This window comes from Bos indicus, chromosome 18, assembly GCF_029378745.1.
Source record: "Bos indicus isolate NIAB-ARS_2022 breed Sahiwal x Tharparkar chromosome 18, NIAB-ARS_B.indTharparkar_mat_pri_1.0, whole genome shotgun sequence".
In the NCBI taxonomy this organism is placed as follows: domain Eukaryota; kingdom Metazoa; phylum Chordata; class Mammalia; order Artiodactyla; family Bovidae; genus Bos; species Bos indicus.
The window spans coordinates 57,814,279-57,841,485 of NC_091777.1; the positions used below are offsets into that span (position 1 = coordinate 57,814,279).

Consider the following 27,207-nt stretch of genomic DNA (forward strand, 5'->3'; position numbering starts at 1 on the left):
TGCAAGAGACATAAGAGACGCTGGTTCGATCCCTGGGTCCAGAAGATCCCCTGGAGGAGGGCAGGGCAACCCATTCCAATATTCTTCCCTGGAGAATCCCATGGACAGAGAAGTCTGGCAGGCTACAGTCCATGTGGTCACAAAGGGTCAGACACGTCTGAAGTGACTTAAGATGCACAGAGAATGACATCTCATAATAATTCCCTTTTTCTACTGGCAATAACCCTCAAATAACTTGAGATCATATTTTCCATAAATGGTACAGTGTGTCATTTCCTCATTTTTAACTACTGGGACATTATGATGGTTACAATATGGATTGCCTAGGAGTATTGCTGAGAGTTATCTACAGTGCTCCATGATATTGCTGCCTTGGCATCATGTGTATGGACCAGAAGCCCACGGGTGCCTTGCTTTGACACCAGTTATTCTCATAAGCACACGTGCTAGATAACAGCCTGCAAGTTCATAAGCAAATGTAAATTCCTCATAGGTCTTCCCCAGCAGCCCTGGTCACCAGCAGTCTTCCTAAATCCCAGGCCCTTCTGTTTTTACTTACTCATTTATTTCTGGCTGTGCTGGGTCTTGGTTGCTGTGCGGGCTTTTCTCCAGTTGTGGTGCATGGGCTTTTCACTGTGGGGGCTTCTTTCGTTGTGCCACGGGGGCTTCTCTCGTTGTGCCACGCGGGCTCCAGGGCACACACTTCCGTAGCTGCGGCTCCTGGGCTCCAGAGTGCAGGCTCAGTACTTGTGGGTATGGGCTTAGTTGCTCCGCGGCCTGTGGGATCTTCCTGGGCCGGGCATGGAACCCGTGTCCCCTGCATTGGCAGGAGGATTCTTAGCCACAAGGAAAGTCATTACTTTTTGGTGAGAATGCTTCAAGTTCTCCAGGCAGCCTTGATGCTGACAGACACCTAAGAAAAGGCTCTGGGACGTGAGGGAGAAACATTCTAAAGCTCTGATCTTGACCATCATCAGAATAAAAGGAGAAAAAATTAGCAGTTGAAAACCATGTCAATAGGCAACATCAGAAGTAGAGAATGAAAGGTTTGTAAACTGTTAATCCAGGGCATTTCAGGAGGAAAAGCAGATATAGCCTCTGATCCACGACAGACATTTACCGGAGAAGCTGCCATTTCCTCCTCTTTTCCTCCTGCCCTGGGTTGTTTTTTCCTCAAGGTCATGGGGAAGGATCACCTCAGCATCATGAGGTAACACCCTCCAAGGCGTCAGTACAGCGTCTTCGCCTGTTCGCAACACGCCCACAGGCAGAAGGAGCTTGAAAAGCTGAGAGGGCCCACCTCTGCTGTCCTTCGTCTCAGGAGAGACTCAGGACGATCAGCTGCTCCCTGAGACGCACGTCAAGTTTTCCTTTGCTGTCCACACGTGTTCTCTCCCCGGATTCTGCCAACACGGGAGAGGTGAGCGGCACTGACGTCCCCTCCTGACCCCGCCGCCCGCCCCGGCCTGAAGCTGGCTCTGAGCTCTCACAGACGCGCCCGAAGCCCCGTGTTCAGCCCGGGCCTCGCCTGGAGCAGGAAGACAAGCAGCGCTGATGCTCCTCCAGGACCAGGGGCCGGAGTTTGCGAAGAGGATCCTCCTGGGACCCCAGATGAGAACCGCTTGCCTAAAGATTTTCTCTAGCTTTAAAGTGGATACAAACCCTCCCCAGTCTAAGAAGTTATGAATTAGCCAGTTTGAGGGGAACCCGTGAAATGACACGTTGAACAAGCCCCCTGTGGGTGCTGTCGCTGCTCCTGTAACACCTGTCTTCCGTGGCACTGAGCTGGAGCCATCCCACACAGCACACCTGGGAGCCCTGAGCCGGTGAGGGCGCGGGGCTGGAACCTCTGAAAACACCGGCTCCCTCCGCCTGATGCCCCGGGGAGGGGCTCCTCCTGGGGGCGGCCCTCCGTGGCCTCGAGCTGAGCTTGGGGAAGGGGAGGTGGGAGGCGAGTGGTGCACAAAGTCACATGATGCCCTTGCGGGGGGGGGGGGGTGTGTGTGGGGTGTGGTGAGGCTTGCTCTCCGAGATCTTCCCAAAGTTACCCTGAGTCCTTGGGTCCTGTCTCCCCCTCCCCTCCCTGGGGCCACGTACTTTCCTTCTCAGTAGCTCAGCCGTGTCCCAGTCTTTGGCAACCCTGTGGACTATAGCCTTCCAGGCTCCTCTGCCCTTGGGATTTCCCAGGCACGAATACTGGAGTGGGTTGCCATTCCTTTCTCCAGGGCATTTTCCTGACCCAGGGATGGAACCCGCGTCTCCTGGGTCTCCTACATCAGCAGGTGGGTTCTTTACCACTGAGCCACCTGGGGAGACCCCCTGGGCCCACATTCATTCACAAAATGATTAGCCTTGTGACCATCTACCCGCAGGTGAGGGGGCCTCCATCTTCAGAGACCAGGGGCACGAAGGTATTTACATCATAGCTTTCTTTGAAAATGAACCAAAGGCAGTCATGCAGGATTAAAATGTTTGTTGGGAAGGGACGAAAGCCTTTGGAAATGATGCCATAAATGTGTATTTGATGATACACAAAGGAAGTAGTGATTAATATTAAGTAAAAAGGTACACTGTAACTGAATTAGCAGATGAGAATTTTTTTTGGTGTTGCTGCCCTATTGTATGTGTGTTTCTACATTTTAGGAATTGTTTGAGGGATTTCCCTGGTGGGCCAATGGTTCAGAATGTGCCTTGCAATGCAGAGGACGCAGGTTTGATCCCTGGTCAGGGAACTAGGCTCCCACATGCCACAGGGCAACTAAGCCCATGCTCCCACAACTAGAACCTGATTCAGTCAAATAAATAGATATTTTTTTAAAAAAGAAAAGGATTATGTGGCTATAGTTTGTTCTCTCTCTACTCTTTACCTGATATTTTATCACATCTATAAAGTGCATTAATTGAGGTAAAAATAAAACAAGGGAAACATACCCATTTTCTAAATATTATTTGACAGCATTAAATCTTTTTAACTATGAAGTGTGAATAGAACCAATAACAATGTATTTTTTTAAGTTTAAAGATTTTTTTAGAGAAGGTTTAGTTTCACAACAAATTTCAGAGAAAGGTGCAGAAATTTTCATATGCTTCTTATTCCCACATATGTGTAACCTCCTTCTTTATCATCATCTTCCACCATAGGGGTACTTCTGTTACCACTGATGAATCTATAGTGACATCAGTATTTTAGTCCATACTTTACCTTGTAGCTCACTTTCAGGGTTGTACAGTTTGTGACATTGGAGAAACATATAATGATGTGTCCATTATTAAAGGTTTCCATTTATTTTTGTTTAGTTTTTTTTTTTAAAGGAAACTTCATACTGTTCCCCACATTGGCTGTACCAGTTTACATTCTTTCTAACAGTGATGTTCCCACCAAGGAGGCTTCTCTTTTCTCCAGACCCTCTTTAGCACTTATTATTTGTAGATTTTTTTGATGATGGGCTTTCTGTTGTAAGGTGATATTTCATTGCAGTTTTGATTTGCATTTCTCTAATGATTAGTGATGCTGAGCATCTTTTCATGTGCCTCTTGGCCATCTGTATGTCTTCTTTGAAGAAATGTCTGTTTAGGTCTTCTGCCCATTTTTTGATTGGATTGTTTGTTTTTTGGATACTCAGTTACATGAACTCTTTGTAAATTTTGGAGACTAATTCCTTGTCAGTCACATCCTTCACAAATATTTTCTCCCATTCTGTGGGCTTTTTGTTTTATTTGTGGTTTCCTTTGCTGTGCAAAAGCTTTTGAGTTAAATTAGGTCTGGTTTGTTTGCTTTTGCTTTTATTTCCATTACTATAGTAGATGGATCAAAAAAGATGTTGTTGAGATTTATGTCAAATAGTGTTCTGCCTATGTTTTTCTCTAGGAGTTTTATAGTATTCAGACTTAATAATATGAAAACCAAAGACCCTTCTCAATGTACTTTTCAATACTTCCAAGTTCAATGGTACATGGAGTTCAAGGGACTGAAATATTTCTTGAGACATCTGGTACCCATGTTATTGACTATTCTTTAAGAATTCAAATTCTTTGAATTAAAAAATTGACCAGTAAAAAAAATAAAAGGTTCCCACAAATAGTTTTCTCTGTCCAGAAAATCCTCTAGACACAGAATATTCATAGCCCCACCTCTGCAATCCTTGGATAACACTGAAATTTTAAAAATTAATTCTTACTAGAGTACACTTGCTTTACAAAGTTGGGTTCGTTTCTACTGCACAGCAAAATGAACCAGTCACACATATACATATACCCGCTCCCCTTGGGGCTTCTTTCTGACCCAGGTCACCACAGAGCATTGAGTAGACTTCCTTGTGCTGTAGAGTACATTCTCATCAGTTATCTCTTTTATACACAGCATCAATAGTGGATGCGTGTCAATCCCAATCTCCCGATTCATCTCCCTCACGCCCTTTCCCCCCTTGGTGTCCATACATTTCTTCTCTAGGTCTTTGTCTCTGCTTCTGGTTTGAAAATAGGATCATCTATACCTTTTTTCTAGATTCCACATATATGTGTTGATATATGATATGTTTCTTTTTTTTTTTACTTAAAGCTCAACATTCAAAAAACTAAGATCATGACACACACTCCTATCACTTCACAGCAAATAGATGGGGAAAAAGAGGAAACAGTGATGTAAGACAAGCGTAGAGACAAAGAGAGCGAGCTGGGCAGTCAGGCAGAGAAAGATTTATTATAGGAAGAGAGAAAGTGGCTGGCCTTAGAGAGAAGCCAGTGCTCTCTCTTTACAGCCAACCCTTCTTATACCTTATTGATGGGAAATTGCACCCCAAAGGGAGGGGCCCTTAGTGTATCTTTAGCCCACAGCTGGGGTCTTGTTATCAGGGAGTTGAAGGGGTCTCATAGTTGGGGGGTCACATAGTCTTGAGAAACTGGCACCAGCAGGGGGAAACAGGATATCACCTTAAGGAAAAAACAGGATGCCACCAGGGCAATTTGGTCACTGTGACTTCACCCCCTGTTTGTCAGGTCACCACAACGGGCCATTTTTAAACTATACACTCTGAGCCCCTTGTGAACCCTAGCAAGAGACAGACTTTACTTTCCTGGGCTCCAAAACCACTGTGGATGGCAACTGCAGCCACAAAATTAAAAGACACTTGCTCTGTCGAGGAAAAGCTATGGCCAACCTAGACAGCATATTAAAAAGCAGAGACATTACTTTGCCAACAAAGGTCCATCTAGTCAAAGCTATGGCTTTTCCAGTAGTCAGGTATGGATGTGAGAGTTGGACCATAAAGAAGGCTGAGCGCTAAAGAACTGATGATTTCAAATTGTGGTGCTAGAGAGGACTCTTAACAGTCCCATGGACTGCAAGGAGATCAAACCAGTCAATCCTAAAGGAAATCAACCCTGAATATTCTTTGGAAGGACTGATGCTGAAGCTCCAATACTTTGGCCACTTGATATGCATATTGACTGAATGCAAAAGGAGAACGGGGTGGCAGAGGATGACATGGTTAGATATCATCACCAATTCAATAGACATGAATTTGAGCAAACTCATGGGGATAGTAAAGGACAGGGAAGCCTGGTGTGCTGCAGTCCATGGGATTGCAAAGAGTCGGACACAACTTAGTGGCCGAACAACATAAGATTAGGTGATTATTTCATCTTTATCCAAGAAAAGGAGAGCCTGGGTACTCTGCAACCATGACTCATGAGAATGTAGGGGCTTACAGTTGGGAAGCATGCAGTAATGGGTGCAGCAGAGGTCACCAGCCACCAGCTGGGATTGTTAAAAAGAGCCAAACAAATGTGAAAGATGGAGGAGACACTGTACAAAGACACAAAGGTGCTCACCAGGACAAGGATGCTCTGGGTGGCTCTAGGTTCAGGGGAGGATCTTGAAGAGATGCCGATCCTATGAATGTATTGCACACTTTGCTTGTGGCTGTCCAAGATGAAAACCATGGAGACACTGGACCAGATCATGAACACCAGACATGAAACAGCAGGAAGTAAAAACCATCCTACATTCAGTAAGACTTTGATTCTATTATGAATCAAACCATAACACAATCCTAAATCTTTCTTCTTTGTGATGTTTCTGTTACTCCATTGATCTTTCACATACCTAGTAAATCGAATATTTATCAGCATACGCCCAACCCAGCAGAGGAAAATAGTGGATCCAATGTACTTGGGAGCTTTCATTTTAAGCTGTCCCCACCTGGAGTTCCTGGGACTGATGGTGATGGCCTGGCAGACCCTCAAGAGGCAGATGCTACCAATGGACACTCCCCTGGCCACTCTTTGGATATAGTAAACAATTTTGCATTCAGTATCATTGAGAAAATATTTCCACTCAAACACTTCCATTGTCCTTGGGGTGCCTGTAGAGAACATGACCAAGGAGTTGGCTATAAGCAGATACTCAATGATCAGATCTGTGGATCTTAGCCTGCATCCGGTGAAGTGAAGAAAGAGATAATGGTAAAGAAGAGAGAAATTTCCCAGGATTCCAAATATATTCTGGGATAGGAAGATCAATTCTATTACAAAATCTCTGGTGGCCATCCTTCCAGTTCTCTATGAAGGATATTTGCCTTCTGAGCTAGAGTTTCCTGCACAAAAAAATGAGGCATGGGCCACATGTGTTACACCAAGTGAAATTTAATCTTGTCCACTTATTATTCATTTCCACAGAGATATATTACCGTCTTGTTTTTATTTTACTAAGAGGTTTCCATGATGGGGAAACAGTGGAAACAGTGTCAGACTTTATTTTTTGGGGCTCCAAAATCACTGCAGATGGTGACAGCAGCCATGAAATTAAAAGACGCTTACTCCTTGGAAGGAAAGTTATGACCAACCTAGATAGCATATTCAATAGCAGAGACATCACTTTACCAACAAAGGTTCATCTAGTCCAGGCTATGGTTTTTCCTGTGGTCATGTATGGATGTGAGAGTTGGACTGTGAAGAAGGCTGAGGGCCGAAGAATTGATGCTTTTGAACTGTGGTGTTGGAGAAGACTCTTGACTGCAAGGAGATCCAACCAGTCCATTCTGAAGGAGATCAGCCCTGGGATTTCTTTGGAAGGAATGATGCTAAAGGTGAAACTCCAGTACTTTGGCCACCTCATGTGAAGAGTTGACTCATTGGAAAAGACTCTGATGCTGGGATGGATTGGGGGCAAGAGGAGAAGGGGACGACAGAGGATGAGATGGCTGGATGGCATCACTGACTCGATGGACGTGAGTCTGGGTGAACTCCGGGAGTTGGTGATGGACAGGGAGGCCTGGCGTGCTGCGATTCATGGGGTCGCAAAGAGTCGGACATGACTGAGCAACTGATCTGATCTGATCTGATATATATCATATGATATCACTTATATGTGGAATCTAAACAAAATTGTACAAATGAACCTATATATGAAATAAAAATTGAATCACAGATGCAGAAAACAAACACAGTTACTGAGGGGAAGTGGGGAAGGGATAAATTGGAAAATTGGGATAGATATACATACGCTGAAGTAGTGAAAGTGTTACTTGTCAGTCGTGTCTGACTCTTTGTGACCCCATGGACTGTAGCCCGCCAGGCTCCTCTGTCCGTGGCACTCTCCAGGCAAGAATACTGGAGTGAGTAGACATTTCCTTCTCCAGGGGATCTTCCCGACCCATTCTTACCGTCTGAGCAACCAGGAAAGCCCCGGATACACACTACTATATGTAAAATAGACAAGTGATACGGACCTCCTGCACAGCACAGGAGACTCTACTCAGTACTCTGTAATGATCTATGCTGCAAAAGAATCTAAAAGAGACTAAACATATGTATATGTATACTGATTCACTTTGCTGTACTGCAGAAACTACTGCAACATTATAAATCAACCATGCTCTGTGGAGTCTTGCCCCAAGGCCACAGTCATGGAGCCCAGAAACAAGGTCATCTCCGGAACTGTCTGAGCCCCCTTGTTGTTGTTCAGTCACTCAGGTGTGTCTGGCTCTTTGCGACTCCATGGACTGCAGCACGCCAGGTTTCCCTGTCCTTCAGTATCTCCCAGACTTTGCTCAACTCATATCCAGTGAGTTGGTGATACCATCCAACCATCTCATTCACTGTCGCCCCCTTCTGCTCCTGCCCTCAATCTTTTCCAGCATCAGGGTCTTTTCCAGTGAATTGGCTATTCACATCAGGTGGCCAAAGTATTGGAGCTTCAGCTTCAGCATCAGTCTTTCCAATGAATATTCAGGGTTGACTTCCTTTAGGCTTGACTGATTTGATTTCTTTGCTGTAAAGGGACTCTCAAGAGTCTTGTCTATCACCACAGGTCGAAGGCATCAATTCTTTGGCAATCAGCCTTCTTTACGGTCTAACCCTCACATCCATATGTGACTATTGGAAAAACCCCTTTGTAACCACTGCCAAAAGCTCTGGCCCCACCTCTTGCCATCATCACCAGCAGACTTCCTAACCCCAAATTAGGCAAAAATGCCCATCCTGGTAGTCACCCTATAGTGAAATAAAAGCAGAAAAAATCTGGAAAAAAGAGCTCTTATAAATGAGTGAATCACTGCTATGAAGGTCTAGATAGCACTGACAAAGGTTTGTATAGTCAAAGCTATGGTTTTTCCAGTAATCATGTATGGATGTGAGAGTTGGACCATAAAAAAGGCTGAGTGTCAAAGAATCGATGCCTTCAAACTGTGGTGCTGGAGAAGACTCATAAGAGTCCCTTGGGCAGCAAGGAGATCAAATCAGTCAATCCTAAAGGAAATCAACCCTGAATATTCATTGGAAGGACTGATGCTGAAGCTGAAGCTCCAATACTTTGGCCACCTGAGGTGATGAGCTAACTAACTGGAAAAGAACCTGATGTTGGGAAAGATTGAGGGCAGGAGGAGAAGGAGGTGACAGAGGATGAGATGGTTGGATGGCATCACTGACTCAATGAACATGAGTCTGAGCAAACTCAGGGAGATGGTAAAGGACAGGGAAGCCTGGCATGACTTAGCAACTAAACCAGCATGGGCAAGAAAGGACTGAAACCTGACTTGGCTCGTAACAAATCTAGCACATTTAATCACTGTGATGTCTGACAAATCCAGGTAGCTCTGTTCTCCCAAGTTTAAATAGATATTGAGCTCTTTTGGTAATGTGTCATTATATTTCGGGCTTCCCTGGTGGCTCAGTGGTAAAGAAACTGCCTGCCAATGCAGGAGATATGGGTTCAATCCCTAGGTCAGGAAGATCCCCTGGAGAAAGAAACGGCAACCCACTCCAGTACTCTTGCCTGGGAAATCCCAATGACAGAGGAAGCTGGTGGGCTATAGTCCATGGGGTCACAAAGAGTCAGACACAACTTACAACTAAACAACAGCAACAATTGATAGTAGAATATTTTTAGATGAGTGAAAGTATCATGGTATGTTTGAGCCTGACTGGGGCTATCTGAAACTCATTACTATAAATGTACATTTTTCTTATGTGCTGATTCCTTTTCTTCAATAGGGAAAACAGTCTCATCAATTTAACAGACATAAGACATTTTCAGGAGGTAACAATTACTGTCTCCATTAAGCACTTCATATACTCAGAGATAAAGCAAACAGTTTCATACCAGGAACTGACATTTGGGTTCACCGTTTCTGCACAAGACTAAGTGACCTGTAGATTCATCTTACTCGTTAGTAGATGCAGAAGGTCATAGTCACACACACCTGCAATAACCCCGAAAATTTAATCTCTGATTTCAGTAAACGAGGCTGAACTTCAGACTGAGTTCAAAACTACAGTTCTTACGGACTCCCCTGGTGGCACAGTGGATAAGAATCCACCTTCCAGTGCAGGGGACACAGGTTCAATCCTTGGTCCGTCCAGGAAGATTCCACATGTCCTCGAGCAACTAAGCCTGTGCTCCGGCACTTTAGAGCCTGCTCTCTAGAGCGGCACACTGCAACTCCTGAGCCCACATGCTTCAATACTGAAGACTGAGCGCCTAGAATCTGTGCTCTGCAGCAGGAGGAGCCACTGCAGTGAGAAGCCTGGGCCCCACAAGGAGTGGCCCTGCTCACCCCGACTAGAGAAAGCCCATGCACCAGTGGAGACTCAGTGCAGCCAAAAATAAACAAAAGAAAAAAACCCTACAGTTCTTAAGAAAATTAAAAGTCAAGCTGCATTGTCACTCACACTCAATGCCAGGAATCAAGGTCATTGTGGATTACACTAAATTATACACTATAAATTCAGAGCGGTCGTGGATTGCTGTTGGATCTCTAGTCCTGGCCTCTCTTTACTGGTCCAGCTCAAGAGTCAGAATCCTTTCTGTGTGGCTTTGGCACTGGACTAGATTTGAACCCTGAAAAATTTCTTTTTAATCTGAAATAACCACTTATCCCAGTTCCTGATACTCCTTGTCTGCAGACTCTTCTTCTCAGATTGAAATAGAAAATGGGTATCTGACTCCTTTCTGTTGCCAGGACACTGTGGGAGGAGGTGTGCTGTTTGAAAATCAGCACCTGTGTTAGATGGAGGCTGTCACACCCCTAGATATGGATTTGTGATTCCATGACCTCCTCTTCCCTCAGAATTGCGATTATCTTTTCACTTTTAGCTGCAATGAGAAGGTAGGCTCATGGAACAAGGGGATAGTTGTGTAAAACTTTTAATTAACTTTCTAAAAACTGTTAATTACCCTCCCCCCAAAAAACTACAATCAACTTGTCATTCCCAAAGAGACCACTGCAGTGCTCTGAGAGGCTTTTTCTTTTATACAATCTGGGGAGGCAGATAGATTCTCATATGGAATGAGCAGGAAATGCTGAGTTGACAGCTGAGAGCCTGGCAATGAAACTCTTATATTGTGCTGACTTCTCTGTTCCTCTGAGAAATTTTTCTACCCAACAGTGAGTTCTTTCCTGACCCCTGAGCTTCAGCATCGCTTAAGTATGATCAGAGAAATAGAACCAAACTGCCTGAGGATTTCTAAGCCCTATAATTAAAAGGAAGACCATGATGATAGCAATTTTTATATTAAAAATTATTGTATATATTTGTCCAACTCAGTGCCAACTAATTTGGAAGTCTAGGTGGTGATAAAGATGTTTTCCACTAAAATATGTTTTACCAATATGGACCCATTCCCAGGTAGTTACAGAAAGCCTAAATAGAAAAATGTCCACAGAAAGATGGAAATTTATAAATTTCTCCCCCTAAAAGTATTCCCAATAGTAAGTTTTAACAGGTGCTTTCTTGTTTAGTCTCTCAGTCATGTCCGACACTTTGCAACCCCATGGACTGCAGCACACCAGCCTTCCTTGTCTTTCACTATCTCTCAGAGTTTGCTCAAACTCATGCCCATTGAATCAGTGATGCCATCCAACCATCTCATCCTCTGTCATCCCCTTCTCCTCCTGACTTCAATCTTTCCCAGCATCAGGGTCTTTTCCAATGAGTCGGCTCTTTGCATCAAGTAGCCAAATATTGGAGCTTCAGCTTCAACATCAGTTCTTCCAATGAATATTCAGGGTTGATTTCCTTTAGGACCAATTGATCTCCTTGCAGTCCAAGAGACTCTCAAGAGTCTTCTCTAGCACCACAGTTTGAATGCATCAGTTCCTTGGCGCTCAGCCTTCTTTATGGTCTAACTCTCACATCTGTATATGACTACTGGAAAAACCATAGCTTTGACTATACAGACCTTTGTCAGCAAAGTGGTGCCTCCACTTTTTAATACGCTATGTTTCTTTTGATTGTGTGGATCACAACAAACTGTGGAAGATTCTTAAAAAGATGGGAATACCAGGCCATCTTACCTGCCTCCGGCGAAATCTATATGCAGGTCAAGAAGCAACAGTTAGAACTGGACATGGAAAAACAGACTGGTTCCAAATTGGGAAAGGAGGACATCAAGGCTGTACATTGTCACCCTGTTTATCTAACTTATATGCAGAATACATCATGCAAAATTCAGGGCTGGATGAAGCACAAGCTGGATTCATGATTGCCGGGAGAAATAACAATAACCTCAGATACGTAGATGACACCACCCTTATGGCAGAAAGTGAAGAGAAACTGAAGAGACTCTTGATGAAAGTGAAAGAGGAAGGTGAAAAAGCTGGCTTAAAACTCAACATTCAAAAGACTAAGATTGTGGCATCCAGTTCCATCACTTCATGGCAAATAGATGGGGAAGTAATGGAAACAGTGACAGACTTAATTTTCTTGGGCTCCAAAATCACTGCAGACTGTGACTGCAGCCATGAAATTAAAAGACACTTGCTTCTTGGAAGAAAAGCTATGACCAATCTAAACAGCATATTAAAAAACAGAGACATTACTTTGCCAACAAACATCTGTGTAGTCAAAGCTATGGTTTTTCCAGTAGTCATGTACAGATGTGAGAGTTGGAACATAAAGTTGAGTGCCGAAGAATTGATGCTTTTGAACTGTGGTGTTGGAGAAGACTCTTGAGAGTCCCTTGGACCGCAAGGAGATCCAACCAGTCCATCCTAAAGGAAAGCAGTTCTGAATATTCATTGGAAGGACGGATGCTGAAGCTGAAACTTCAATACTTTGGCTACCTGATATGAGGAACTGACTCATTGGAAAAGAGCCTGATGCTGGGAAAGATTGAAGGTGGGAAGAGAAGGCGACAACAGAGGATGAGATGGTGGATGGCATCACCGACTTGATGGACATGAGTTTGAGCAAGCTCCAGGAGTTGGTGATGGACGGGGAATCCTGTGTGCTGCAGTCCATGGGGTCGCAAAGAGTCAGACACAACTGAGCAACTGAACTGAACTGTCATAGCTTTTCTTCCAAGGAGCAAGTGTCTTTTAATTTCATGGCTGCAGTAACTATCTGCAGTGATTTTGCAGCCCAAGAAAAGAAAGTCTGTCACTGTTTCCATTTTTCCCAGATCTAAGTCTGGGAAAATATAATAACGTCTGTCTAGTGGTGTTAGTGTTCTGTGCTGCCCAGAAACTCTCTTCTCAGGAGGACAGAATTGTATTTTCTGGATTCTCAGAAACCTACTGTATTTGCCACATTCTCATATCTGTCATTTGTTCATCAGAACACATCCCCCCCCTCCTCCCCCACACTAGCAGCCTAAGACTTTGGAAGGATCAAAAAGAGCTTCCTTGCAGTTTCCTCCATTCATTTCCAGAGAGCTCTCATGTGTGCTCTCAATGGGTGGTGTGTTCCTCACTAAGAAAAACAGCATCACACACAGCATCTGGGGCTTCCTTGGTGGCCCAATGGGTAAAAAAATCCTTGTGCCAATGCAGGAGGCACAGGTTCGATCCCTGATCCAAGAAAATCCCACGTGCCTTGGAGCAACTAAACCCCTGCACCATAACTATTGATTCTGTGCTCTAGGGCCCAGGAGCCACAACTACTGAGCCCAGGAGCTGCAACGACTGAACGCTGTGTGCCCTAGAGCCTGTGCTCCGCAACAAGAGAAGCCACCGCAGTGAGAATCCCACACACTTCAAGGAAGAGTAGCTCCCCTCTTCACAACTAGAGAGTAGCCCCTGCTCACCGCAACCACAGAAAAGCCTGCGCAGCAATGAAGACCCAGCACAGCCAAAAATAAATACATAAATATATATATATATATATTTTTTTTTATTTTTTTTTAAAGGATGTTTTTGCACATCTTGGTTAGTTATAACTGCCTGAATGAAATCTCTAGAACTTGATGCTCTTCCCCTTTTATCTCAATTAAGGGATCAGAAAGTTGCATTCAAATCTTCTAAGTGGCATCAATTTCTTCAGTTAAAATTAATTTCTCAATGCATGAGAAAAATTCAAAAGCACTCATAAAATCCTATCAGGTCCTGCACGGATGACACACGTGAGAACACTGAGAACTCTGTAGTCATAACACAGACAAGGAAGGCTCATGAGTGTGACTCATGTAGCAAAAATACCTACAAGGAAAATACAAAAACTGGAGATAACTCAGCAATAAAACACATAGATTTTTCTCCTAAATTTAGAGTCTCAGTTTTTGTCCCACAACAGCAGGTACCCTCTCGCCACACGAAGAATTCTTCATCCTGTGTATTTTCTACCTCTTACTTCAGATTATAGCCTCAATCTATTGAATTCTTTTTCTTTTTCAAAGCTGATTTTATTTATTTATCTTTGGCTGTGCTGGGTCTGCATTGCTGTGTGGTCTTTTCTCTAGCTGCAGTGAGGTGGGGCTACTCTCTGGTTGCGGTTGCGGGCTTCTCATTGTGGTGGCATCTCTTGTTGGGGAGCACGGGTTCCAGGTGTGCGGGCTTCAGTAGTTGTGCAAGAGGGTTCAGGAGTTGTGGCTTGTGGGCTCTGGCCACAGGTTCTATAGCTGTGGTGCACGGGCTTAGTGACTCTGCAGCATGCACTGGTTCCAAATAGGAAAAGGAGTACGTCAAGGCTGTATATTGTCACCCTGCTTATTTAACTTCTATGCAGAGTACATCATGAGAAACACTGGGCTGGATGAAGCACAAGCTGGAATCAAGATTGCCAGGAGAAATACCAATAACCTCAGATATACAGATGACACCACCCTTATGGCAGAAAATGAAGAACTAAAGAGCCTCCTGATGAAAGTGAAAGAGGAGAGTGAAAAAGTTGGCTTAAAGCTCAACATTCAGAAAACTAAGATCATGGCATCCAGTCCCATCACTTCATGGCAAATAGATGGGGAAACAGTGGAAACAGTGGCTGACTTTATTTTTCTGGGGCTCCAAAATCACTGCAGATGGTGATTGCAGCCATGAAATTAAAAGACGCTTACTCCTTGGAAGGAAAGTTATGACCAACCTAGATAGCATATTAAAAAGCAGAGACATTACTTTGTCAACAAAGGTCTGTCTAGTCAGGGCTATGGTTTTTCCAGTGGTCATGTATGGATGTGAGAGTTGGATTATAAAGAAAGCTGAGCACAGAAGAATTGATGCTTTTGAACTGTGGTGTGGGAGAAGACTCTTGAGAGGCCCTTGGACTGCAAGGAGATCCAACCAGTCCATCCTAAAGGAGATCAGTCTTGGGTGTTCATTGGAAGGACTGATGTTGAAGCTGAAATTCCAATACTTTGGCCACCTGATGTGAAGAGCTGACTCATTTGAAAAGACTGATGCTGGGAGGGATTGGGAGCAGGAGGAGAAGGGGACGGCAGAGGATGAGATGGTTGGATGGCATCACCGACTCAATGGACATGAGTTTGAGTGAACTCCGGGAGTTGGTGATGGACAGGGAGGCCTGGCGTGCTGAGGTTCATGGGGTCACAAAGAGTCGGATTCGACTGAGGGACTAAACTGAACTGATGAGGGATCTTCCCAGATCAGGGATCGAACCTGTGTCTTCTGCCTTGTTTTTGTTGTTCAGTTGCTCAGTCATGTCTGACTCTTTGCCTTAGTAGGCAGATTCTTTACCACTGAGCCACCAGGGAAGCCCCTGAAGTATTTTTCTTTTAATTACAGATACTCTATCATGCACCCATCAGCTTCAGTGTATTTGTTCACTTCTTATAATTGCCTAAGCAACACGATCACTTATGAAATTTCCAGATTTACTCCTGATCAATTGTCACAATAAACTGTTTAACCCTGATGAAGTCAATTATAAGAAATGAAAGAAACAATCAGAAAAAAAAGATTCTCTTAGTGTTCCTCTCAAATTAAGAAGGAAGTAATGGAACATATTAAACAAGATCAAATTAATATGCTCATAGGGAAATTAATCTCATCTTGAAACTAATTTCTGACCTCCTTGAAATTTAATAAAAGCTGTTCTTAAAATCCTTGAGCAGATAAGTAAAGTTCATAAATTTTGAACTAAAAAAAACCCCACAAAATAGATTTTTCATAATTAACAGGCCAGTAAGCAAAACGGGATCTGCATGGAAAGAATCTCAAAATAAAGATTCATGAAATATGGGAGAAATGAATTCAATGAAAAGTAAACAAATTAGATTTACTTTCTGAATCTAAGGTTTTTAGTTAGTAACTCATCAAAAGTTTTGGAATGACCAGTTTTGATTTAACATTTCTAAACTCTGCAAAAGACATGTGTATAAACACATATACCCACACTGCTCTTCTTAGGTTTCATACTCTTAAAATATACCTTCGTATATTTACATTTTGCATTCAGTGTAGGTCAAAGCCATGAAATACTGTGTTCCATAAGTTGAGACAAAGAACATGTGCAAAGAAATAGATAGCATAAAATTGTATAAATATGATTCCAGATTTTGATAAATATGGCTTTAATTATATTTTTGTGACTTTCTTAAATCTACATTTGTTAAAAGGAACCTCCAGCAGGAATGGAGAGTCTCAGGTCAACAAAAAAGCACAATGGAAATTGATGCAGATGAGTTTATTACTCAAGGTCTTGAGTGAATTAACAGCAAGCCTTGAGGGCCCCCTGAGGGAGGTCAAGGCTAGAACCAGGCTGAGAAAGCTCCAGTACTTGGGGTTCAGGCCTTTCTAAGGGACCCTGGGTGAAGTGCTGTGGGCTCCTCAGGCTGAGCGTGGATGGGTCTATTCCAACCAAGAGGAGCAGGATTCTGGTGAGCGCTGTGAGAGTGTCATTGAAGGAGGGCCTGTAAAGTAGACCCTGGGGTTCAGCAAGACTGCTGGTCTCAAGGAAGGGGGTCATCTAGTGAAGGTGCTCACAGGACTGGCTGGTGTGAGTTCAACGAACCGCAGGCTGCCTGCTCCCCAGACAGACGCTGAGGCAGCAACAGCACGGAGCAGTCAGGGAAGCTCTCAACAGTACTCTGTATGGTCCTTCTTATTAGAACTGTCACAGCGTCCCCGCAGTTACAGAGAGGGGCCAGGGGAAGGTACATTGTAGAAATTATGGAAAATATGTGACAGTATTTGAGGATTAAGGGCAGCAAATAGTTGATGCTTGATTTCTTCCCTGCAACCTTAAAGAAGGTGGGAGAGGTTAAAGTTGGTGGTGGGTTAACACTTCATTCCACATCAACTGTAACACTAAAGACCACTCAGTTTTATTAATTAATGTATATTAATAGCACATACAGTTGGCATAAAACCTTTTACAGTTCACTGTGGGGTCCTTGATCAAAATAACCAACTACAAGCACAGAGAAAGATATTCATGCCTTTGATATAATGATCTGAGAAAAGTATTTCTATGGTGTACAGAATGGAGGCTAATTGTTTCATAAACAGGAACCTATGTTAATCACATGACTTTTCCAGGAAGGGTGTCCAGTTCTTTTCTAGGGTATCAGAGAAGATGTCAATATTTCAGCCACGTCAACTAATATTCTGTTGATATTATAAAGATATTACAAAGATATATCAAGATTTCAGTGAACTGTTATTATTGATCTATTTCTGTTGATATTATCAAGATACATCAAGATTTCAGTGAACTATTGATATTATCAAGATACATCAAGATTTCGGTGATATTATAAAGATATACCAAGATTTCAGTGAACTGTCATTGTTTCATCCTTAAAAAACAAGTGACATAACTAGTGAAAACTTAGAACAAACCTGCCTTACTTTAATACACAGAATCATTCCCTGATCACCGACATCATGGTGACCTCCAGGGATGTTTGACTTCAATGACAGAACGCCTCCATTTAGATGTTCACTGTACATTTTACATTACTGTGTCCTTAATCTTCTAATGAAGAACAAATATAAATTATGCCCACCCAATACACAAGGGCTTCTCTTATCTTTGGGGCATCAACCATCAAAAACATAAGTTCATAGACAGTAATTCTCCTTTAGAGTGAATTCAGAGAAGAGCAACTGATGAAATGCTTTCTAGTACACATTCTCTGATACTTATTTAGATTTGATGATTGATTAAATACTTTCCTACATCTGTTTTTACATCACTCACATATCTTTCTTGTATAAACACAGGCTCATGTTTTCTAAAGTGTGTATTTAGGACAAACCTCTTTCATCACTTATTATATTACCAGAGTTTCTCTCCAGTACGTGTTCTCTGACATTGAGTGAGGCGAGAGTGATGACAGCCTTTGCCACTTTCCTTATATTTAGGCTTTTAAGTTTCTCTGAAGGATGAATTCTCTGATGCTGACCAAGACTTGAGCTTTGGGTAAAGGCTTTGCCATGTTCCTTTACATCTGGATGATTTCTGCCCAATGTGAATTTGCTGATGTTGGTAAGGCTTGAAATTTGGTTAGATTTCGCCACAATCCTTACATTTATAAGGTTTCTCTCCAAGTATGAATTATCTGATGTCTAGAAAGACTTGACCTCTGATTAAAGGCTTTACCACATTCTGTACATTTATAAGGCTTCCTTGTAGGATGAATTTGCTCAAGTTGAGTAAAATGTGATTTACAATTAAAGGCTTTGCTACAATCCTTACATTTATAAGGTTTCTCTCCAAGTATGAATTATCTGATGTCTAGAAAGACTTGACTTCTGATTAAAGGGTTTACCACATTTAGTACATTTATAAGCCTTCCTTGTAGGATGAATTTGCTTATGTTGAGTACGATGTGATTTACAATTAAAGGCTTTGCCACAATATTTACATTTATAAGGTCTCTCTCCAGTAATGGATTCACTAATGTTGAGTGAGACTTGAGCTGTGCCTAAAGGCTTTGCCACACTCTGTACATTTATACTGCTTCTCCCCAGTATGAATTATGTGATATTGAGTTAGGCTTCCACGCCGCTTAAAAGACTTGTCACATTCTGTGCATTTATAAGGCTTCTTTTCAGTATGAATTTGCTGATGTTGAATAAGATGTGAGCCACAGATAAAGGCTTTGGCACATTCTCTACATTTGTATAGAGTATCCCCAGTATGAATTCGCTGATGCATAGTGAGATATGAACACCTATTAAAGGCTCTGCCACATTCTCTACATCTGTAAGACTTTTCTCCAGTATGAATTACCTGATGTTGAGTAAGATTTGAGCAACAGGTATAGACTTTGCCACATTCCTTACATTTATAAGGTCTCTCCCCAGTATGGGTTTGTTGATGTTGAGTAAGACACGAGGAACAGATAAAGGCTTTGCCACACTCTGTACATTTGAAAGGCTTCCTTTCTGTATGGATTTTCCTATGGCTACTTAGATTTAATGATTTAGTGACTATTTTCCCACATGTGTTACTCTTATAATGTTTCTCCACATTCTCAATACTCTGCTGTTGTCTAAGTTTACAAGACTGATTACAAACTTTACTATATTCACTACAATTACAAGCCTTCTTTCCAATATCCACACTTTTATACAGAGAAACATCTGCTCTTTGATAAAAGATATTCCTACATTTATTACTTCCAGAATCATTGTCTAAAAATTGATTTCCCTAGTGTTTCATGAGACTTGAGCCTTGGTCAACGTTATGTCCAGTTTCATCGAATAAATACTTTCTCACTCCATCATAAAGACTCTTGTAATTATTGGGGGTAGAGCTCTTGCTTAAAGCCTTACTCATTTACGACACATGAAAAGTTGTCCCACATTAATTACACCCCCATATGCATTAACCACTGACGTTTGAATAAAGTCTCTTCCATTATTATCAACATTGCAGATTTTGAAAAAGGGAAAAAATATCTGTTGTTTGAAGAATACTGAACCCTTGCTAAAGGATCTCTCAAGTTGATTACACTGGGAATCTTTTCCCTCATTTTTAAATTTCTGGTCTTCAGACATATTTGAATGTATGTTTAATTGAATATTGCATTTAGAGTGGTTTGAATGATTATCTGCAGTAGAGACTAGATGACTTTCCAGATTTTCCACAGTTCCTTTCAGAGAACATGTATATGTCAAAAAACAATGCGGGTCTTTGCTGACAAACATACATTTCTCTGCAGATGTTAGTGACTTAAATTGGTGTTTTCCCCAGTTTGATTCACAACCTTGATTTCTCTTGGCAGTAATGTTTACATTAAGAGAAACGGTCCCAGATGGGTTATGTCCATCACAACATCTTCTCTGCCCTTCACATGCCCTTGTATATTCCCAGTATTTCATTAAATGTAAATTTACAAGGTGAAATATTTCATATATTTTTAGGTTTTCTATTGGACATAAATCTTCAAAGCCTGGATTTCTTGGCATCACACACTGGGTGTGTAGAGAAGACGCAGCTGAAAGGGCAAATAACAAGTTATTCTACTTACTATTCTCAGTGAATATAGTATACAATTTACATAAAACTGATACACCCTTAGCTAGATTAAGAATGAAACAGAGAAGGAAGGAGTCAAAATGACAGAGGATTAGGAAGACATGGAATTCGTCTTCCTACACAAATGCATCAATACATCTAGAAATGGATTAAGTCTCACGCAGCTCCTCCTGAACACTAGCAGAGGACCGTGGACACCTAAAAGGACAAGAAAGATTCTGTTTAGCCAGGTGGAACCAAAGCAAATGAAGGAAAGGGAAGAGGAGAGGAAGTGGGATGGGACCTGCAACCCTTGGGGGAGCTCACTGGGACAGAAGGGAGCCTCATTCTCTTATGGGAAGAGGAGGCAGCACCTGTTAGAGGCAGGCAGGACAGAGTGAGGCCGCGACAGACGGTACTAACCACAGCCCTGCTCCCCAAGCCTGAGCGGGGAGTCCACCACTGCACACGAGGGCTGGGTCCTGAAATGTGGGGTTTGGAGAGCAGACCCAGGCAGAGGACTGCGGTTGGCTGTGAGGAGACATCCTGAGGGGACAGGCGGGAGGGAGGAGCTCTGCAAACGGGAATGCTTGTGGAGGAAGCCTGAACCACCAGAGAAGCAGAGCAGCGTTGTTGAGTGATGCCCAAAGGGAAGAACCATCATTGCAGCCCCTCTCCTCCTATGCCAGTCCCTCCTGGCCAGGCACTAGCAAGGACTCCCACAGGGTTGGGTGATCTCACGACCCCAGCTGCTGCCTCCTCCCCTATGACCCTCGCCACCAGGGTGGACTCCTGTGCTCCAGGGCAGCCCGAGGAGCAGGTGCCTGTGGGTGGCCCACGCGCACTGGGGGGGCGGAAAACACAGCTGAGCCCCAGGGTCATACATCTAAGGAAGAAAAGTGAAATCTCACAGCTGCACAGACCACGATTTTATACCCCCACAATTGGCTTTGTCAACTCAGCACCTACAGAAAGCCTGATTAGACAGTAAGGACTCCCACAGTCCTGATAGCTGTAGCTTTAGCAGCTGGAGACTTTGTGAGCTTGTACTTGAGGGAGCTGGACCACGCCAGAGTCTGAGGCCACAAGCACAGAAAATTTCACAAAATGAGATGAAGAATGAAAAAGAAATATGTTGTAGAGAAAGGACCAAGATAAAAACCTACAACTAAATTAAGAATAGATAGTTAATCTAATGATTACTAATGATTACAACTAATGATGACTTTAAGTAATCATTTGCTTTAAGTAATCTTAAATTGAGATACCAAACATTTTCACAATTACTAGGTGCCTATTAATTCTTTAACCCACTTTTTACCACATGTGTTTTTACTTGAGCATATTCTATTAGATGTTTGAATCTAAAAATCATAAGTGATATTGGCATAGAGCTAATCAGAAAGTGAAGATGTATAGGATAAAATCCTGGGATGCTTCATAACAAACAAGATAAACTCAATAAAGTAGTAGTTCTTATGAAATCAAATAAGAAGTGAGACTTTAAAAATGTGGTAAGAACACAAGGAACTCTACTCAGCGCTCTGTGGAGACCTAAGTGGGGAGGAAATCTAAAAAAGTATATATATATATATATATGATTCTCTTTGCTATACAGCAGCACACTGTAAAACAGCTACACTCGAATAAAATTTTTTTAAAGATTTCTTCACATAATCTAAAAAGCTTAATAGTGAGAAACAACCAGAAAAAATATGGTAGAAAATGTTCTAAGCTCTCATGCCAATTTATTTTAACATTCTTTGAGTTAAATGAATATATTAAAGTATTTTAACATTGACGAATTGGGGCAAATACACTTAAGATATTTAACATGAGTTTATATAAAGAAAACAGAAACTTTGAAATAAACCTGGGATTTGCATTTTCTCATTTTAGAGAGATTTGGCTTTATGCAGTGAAGAAATTATTTGAGTATGAAATTTATAAGGCCATATTTATAGTTCCCAGTGGATTAGAAATTATAAAGCAGAAAACAAATGTCTGTCCCCAGTATTTCTAGAACTTTGGCAATTTGTCTACAACTCCACCCAAACACTTCTGTCTAGAGGTAGAAATGAACTTTAAAAGGAGTGTCATAGAGTTACTCAGAAATGAACACAGTTTTCCTAGGATCCCCAAGAAATGAAAGAGCAGCCAACTCATGCAGGTTGTCACAGGCCAAGGGGAGAATTTCAGTTCTCGCTGGGAATGAGAAAAGTAATCACTGGAGATGAATTCATGAATGATTAAAGAGACAGAATGAGGAAGGTGATATCCATCTATGACAGCAACAGAAATAAGCCCAGACTTCTCCAAAATCATTTCCACTGAAGCAGATCTTCCCAAACCACATGACAAAGGACGACTTCCTCACTGATCCTTGGACCTCTCACCTGTCACAGGCTCCATCCATTCAGACATACCTGGGTATATGGGTGTTGTCTCCACTCTCCTTATATTCCTGGAATCCTTCCTTTGCTCCAGAAAGGTGACCAGGTCTGGCTTAGAGACACAAGTCCTGTTCATCAGAGAAAGGAGATTCATCAGTTTCCATTCCAATACGTATTCAGGTGAGAAGACAAGGTGTGGTAGAATACTGACACAGCCTAGAAAACTGATTTCCCCAAATGCTTTATTGAGAGCACCTATAAACACTAACAAAAACATAAAGACAGATCCTGAGATTCTGGTCTAGTACTACTAGGGAAAAGTTAGTAGTAGAGACGAGGATACAACTATTGTATACCACTGAACTTATAAAATTCCTAGTAATCTAGAGAGAAGGAGGCAGATTATCTCAAGAAAGAGGAAGGTTGGAATAATAAAGAATCATCATGACGTCTTTCTAACCTCACAAACTCCCATTCTTTTCCTAGAAAGCAGGGATCTGAAACTCTATTATAAGAAGCAGAAGATTCCAGGAGACATTCTGGAAATGCAGGAACCATAACCCAGTGGGTGGATAAGGGATTCTGAAGGCAGTTATCCTCACCCAAGGAGGCCAGGTTCCCGTAGTTCTCTAGCATCATGTCTCTGTACAATTCCCGCTGACCGAGGTCCAGGCACTCCCACTCCTCTTGAGTGAAGTCTATGGCTATATCCTGGAATGTCAGCCATCCCTGAAATACAAAGTACATATGCCATATGGCTGTCACTTCCTTATGTGACCCAAGATGAAACCAGCAAGAGAAATGATTTTGATTCAGGAGAATGTCTGGTATTACACAAGAATAAGATTTTCCACACTAATATTCTCTACCATATTTCTAACCCCAGAAAAAAAGAAGATGGTATACGATTCACAAAACTACTGTAGAGATCCTTTTTGTCTGGGAGAAGAACTATCGTATGATGTGATGTATAGAGGCAGGTTTAGAGTGTTGTTCTTGTGTTATACAGGATAAATTGTCTATCAACCAAACTGGGAATAGTTTTCTCCAAACTGGGAATATTTTTTAAAAGGAGATTCTAATTCAGGAATTCTGGAGTGGGGCCAGAGTTGTTGTTCTTTAACAAGCTCACTTCTAACTGAATCTCAGGTTCATGAATGGCATTGTGAGTAGCACAGAGGTAGAACAGCCAGGTAGGGCTTCTCTGGTGGCTCAGCTGGTGAAGAATCTGCCTGCAATGTGGGAGGCCTACGTTCGATCCCTGGGTTGAGAAGATCCCCTGGAGAAGGGAACAGCTACCCTCTTCAGTATTCTGGCCTGGAGAATTCCATGGACTGTATAGTCCATGGGATTGCAAAGACTTGAACAGCCAGGTAAGAAGTCATAGTTAATATTGAACTGTACATATTTTACAGATTTTACAGGTTTAATAGAATAGTAAGCATAGAAAAAAACAGTCCTGTTGATATTTAGTATATACCATATATCTTTCTAAAAGTTTTTACATAGTCCTGAATGAGCCACATAAATAATTTAGATCAATAATATTGCTGTGACACTTATTTTAGAATATTTTGTCAGGTATTCAGTAAATGGTAGAGCTTGGGTTTTCTTTAGTTGATATGGACTAGAATTTGTTTTTAAAAAACACATTTTTTTCTGTCTTCTAACTTTATTGAGGTTTTCAATGGCTACGTCAAGGATCTCTCTTGGTAAATGTCAGACTGCACTTGAAAACATCTTTTGATATTTGTTCTAGGGTAAGACAATTCCACATTGATAAGAGAACAGACTCTATGATTTCAAAACCTTTAGACCATGAAATTTTTGTACCTTGTTTTATGTACTGAGATATGTTCCAGTTGGAGAAGAAAATGGCAACCGACTCCAGTATTCTTGCCTGGAGAATACAAGAGCCTGGGAGGCTACAGTCCATGGGGTCACAAAGAGTCAGATACAACTGAAGTGACTTAGCACATATGTTCCAGTGTCTCCTAGTTTACAGGCTATTGGAAGTCAAATAGAATTTGTATCCTACTGTTGTGTACAAATTATATAAATCTTAATTATGTTGAATTGGTTCATGGTGCTTTTCAGGTCTAACTATAACCTTCTACTTTTAGAAATTAAATTAAATAAACTTTAATAAATCATAATCCATTCATTTTAGAATGAATATTCCATTAACTTTGGAGAGCTTGATATTGAAACTCCAACTAAAAATCTTAATTTATCTACTTAAAAAGACAAATGTATTATATAGTGGAACTATATGTAACTTTCTTCTGTGTTGTACATGTCTCCTGTAAACGTGTTATCATACTTTCATGGTATAAAAAAAGAAAAAATAAAAAGAACAGAGAAATATACAGAGACAACTCTAATAAATGTGTAGACAAGTGTAGGTAATTGGGAAGAACATAGTCCAAAAATGGATCAAATAGGTTAACATTTCCATGCACACACCTACACTAAAATGGGAACTATATACATTTTAAAAGTGATAAAAAATATTCAATTCAATAAGATCAAGATTATTTTTCACTGGTTAAATCTCATCATTTTTTGTGGATGATAATCTGTATTTTTAAAACACACTAACGTGCAAACACACATACCAATATGAAATAAATTAGGACTCTAAATTAGAGTCCTTTATTTCTTTCAAAATCTGTATCACTTGTGTTGAGCTATATTTTAGAAATTTAACATTAGGAATATGATTATTGTAAGTGCTTTGGAAAATAAAAAGAGGTGATAAGATCATGTCTGAGATACGAGGGTGGAGTGTAACGGAAACTACCGGACCTGGGCTTGAGTGAGGAAACCTCCACTCCCCAAATCCAATATCCCCACTAGACACAGGTGTGTTCATTATTCAAAGCAAAGATAGACTAAGAAGGTGCGGATTTCCACCATAACTGGTGGCTTGTGCAGGTCCCTCCCTAAATCACCCTAAATCTTTATTAAAGGTAAAGAGAAAAAAAACGTGAACATCGTAATGCTGGAATCTCACAGAAGTACCTGATCAAGGTTACATGCAGTGTAATGGGATAAATGGTAGCAGTGATCTGAATTGACCCTGAAAAATGTCAGTTTCTAAAAATTTCACTTCATATATACTTCCCCAGTTCTGTATCCTATGAGTATATTTTAACAGCAAGTCATTTTAATAATATAGACACTGCACTATTATTTTTTGTTTCAAAATTATCTGAAAAATTCTGGATCACTGAGTTCATTCTATTTATAACTGCATTTTCTTTCTGTTCTAAAGAGCTGAAGTTGCATCCAGATGTAAACTCATCACTGCATTTCCTCTACTTTCCTAAGAGCCCAACACCAAACCACATCCCCATGGGAAGCTTGGATACCAGTACCTCTCAGTGTTGATCTCTCACAAAGGGAATATATTCACGAGTTGAAAGTCACTAATTCATTTTGAGAATTCATCACTAATTCACTTTGAGAATTCATCACTAATTCACTCTGAGAATTCATTTTCTATAGAAAGCTGGGATACAGACAATGAAGAAAAGGCTCTGGGACATCAGGGAGAAGAGCTGGTCTTCACTATTGTAGGAAAAAGTAAATAGTTGAAAACAAACATCCCAGGCCAAAAAAAATATGAGTAGAGAATTAAAGGTTTGTAGGTTCTCTCAGTCCGGGCAGTTCAGCAGGAAAAGCAGACACAGCCCCAGACCCAGGACAGGACATGTACCTGAGAAGCTGCCATTTCCTCCTCTTCTTCCTCCTGCTCTGTCTTCTCTGGGGATGTTATGTAGCAAACACACCTCTGCATCTTGAGAAAATACCTTCAAAGGCATCCGCACAGCTCTATAACCTGCAACCACCGCAACTACAGACAGAAGGACCTTGAAAAGCTGAAAAGACCCACCTCTCCTGTCCTGTCTCAGGAGAGATTCAGCAACAATCACTTCCTACCTGGAGACCAGCCTGTGAACTTATTTCTTGATTGTTCTCTCCTTAGAGAGAGCTCCTCACCCTCAGCTCACACAGACCATGTGAGCTGACTGACTTCCCCAGTCCAAATCCAGCTAGGCCAACCCTGCTGCCTCTCCTCAGATTGAAGCTGGGCCTCAGCTCTCACAAATGGACCAGGAGCCACGTCCTTAACCCAGGCCTCCCCTTAGAAGCCCCTGGAGCACTTCCTACAAACCACACTGATGCTCCCTCAGGACCAACAAAGAAATCTGTAGGGAGGGCACCGGGGAGGTTATCGCTCAACACTGGTCACGTGATCCTGATAGGAAACCAGGTGGAAACCACTTGGATAAAGATTCTTTCTGAACCAGTTCAGTGTATACAATCCCGTGAGGTCAGGTCCCCCTCTAAGAAGTTATGAATCTGCAGGTCTGAAGTGGGGCCATGAAATGAGTCTTTAGCAAATTCCCTGTTTGTTCTGATGTTTCTCCCTCACGGCCCACATTCAGGAGCCCTGAGGTCGAGCCCTTACACTCAGCACACCTGAGACTTCTCTGTGGGGTAGGGTTTAGGGAAGGGATTTCTTAGAAAGTCAAGGTGAGAACCAGGCACAGAAACAGGCAGTAATTGGGATTCAGGCCTTTCTAAGTGACCCTGAGTGAAGTGCTGTGGGCTCCCCAGGCCAAGCGTGGATGGGTCCATTCAAACCAAAAAGACCAGGATTCTAGTGAGC

General features: G+C 41.9%; 1 protein-coding gene and 1 pseudogene across 1 annotated transcript; both read right to left on the reverse strand.

Moving 5' to 3' along the window:
- Nucleotides 1-5,631: 5,631 nt before the first annotated feature.
- On the reverse strand, nt 5,632-6,546 carry LOC139176986 (vomeronasal type-1 receptor 4-like). Its single transcript, XM_070770235.1, has one exon. The coding sequence runs from the start codon at nt 6,544-6,546 to the stop codon at nt 5,632-5,634; it is 915 nt and encodes a 304-aa protein (XP_070626336.1).
- Nucleotides 6,547-16,968: 10,422 nt separating this feature from the next.
- Nucleotides 16,969-26,331, reverse strand: LOC109571798 (zinc finger protein 420-like; annotated as a pseudogene).
- Between the last annotated feature and the right edge of the window lie 876 nt (nt 26,332-27,207).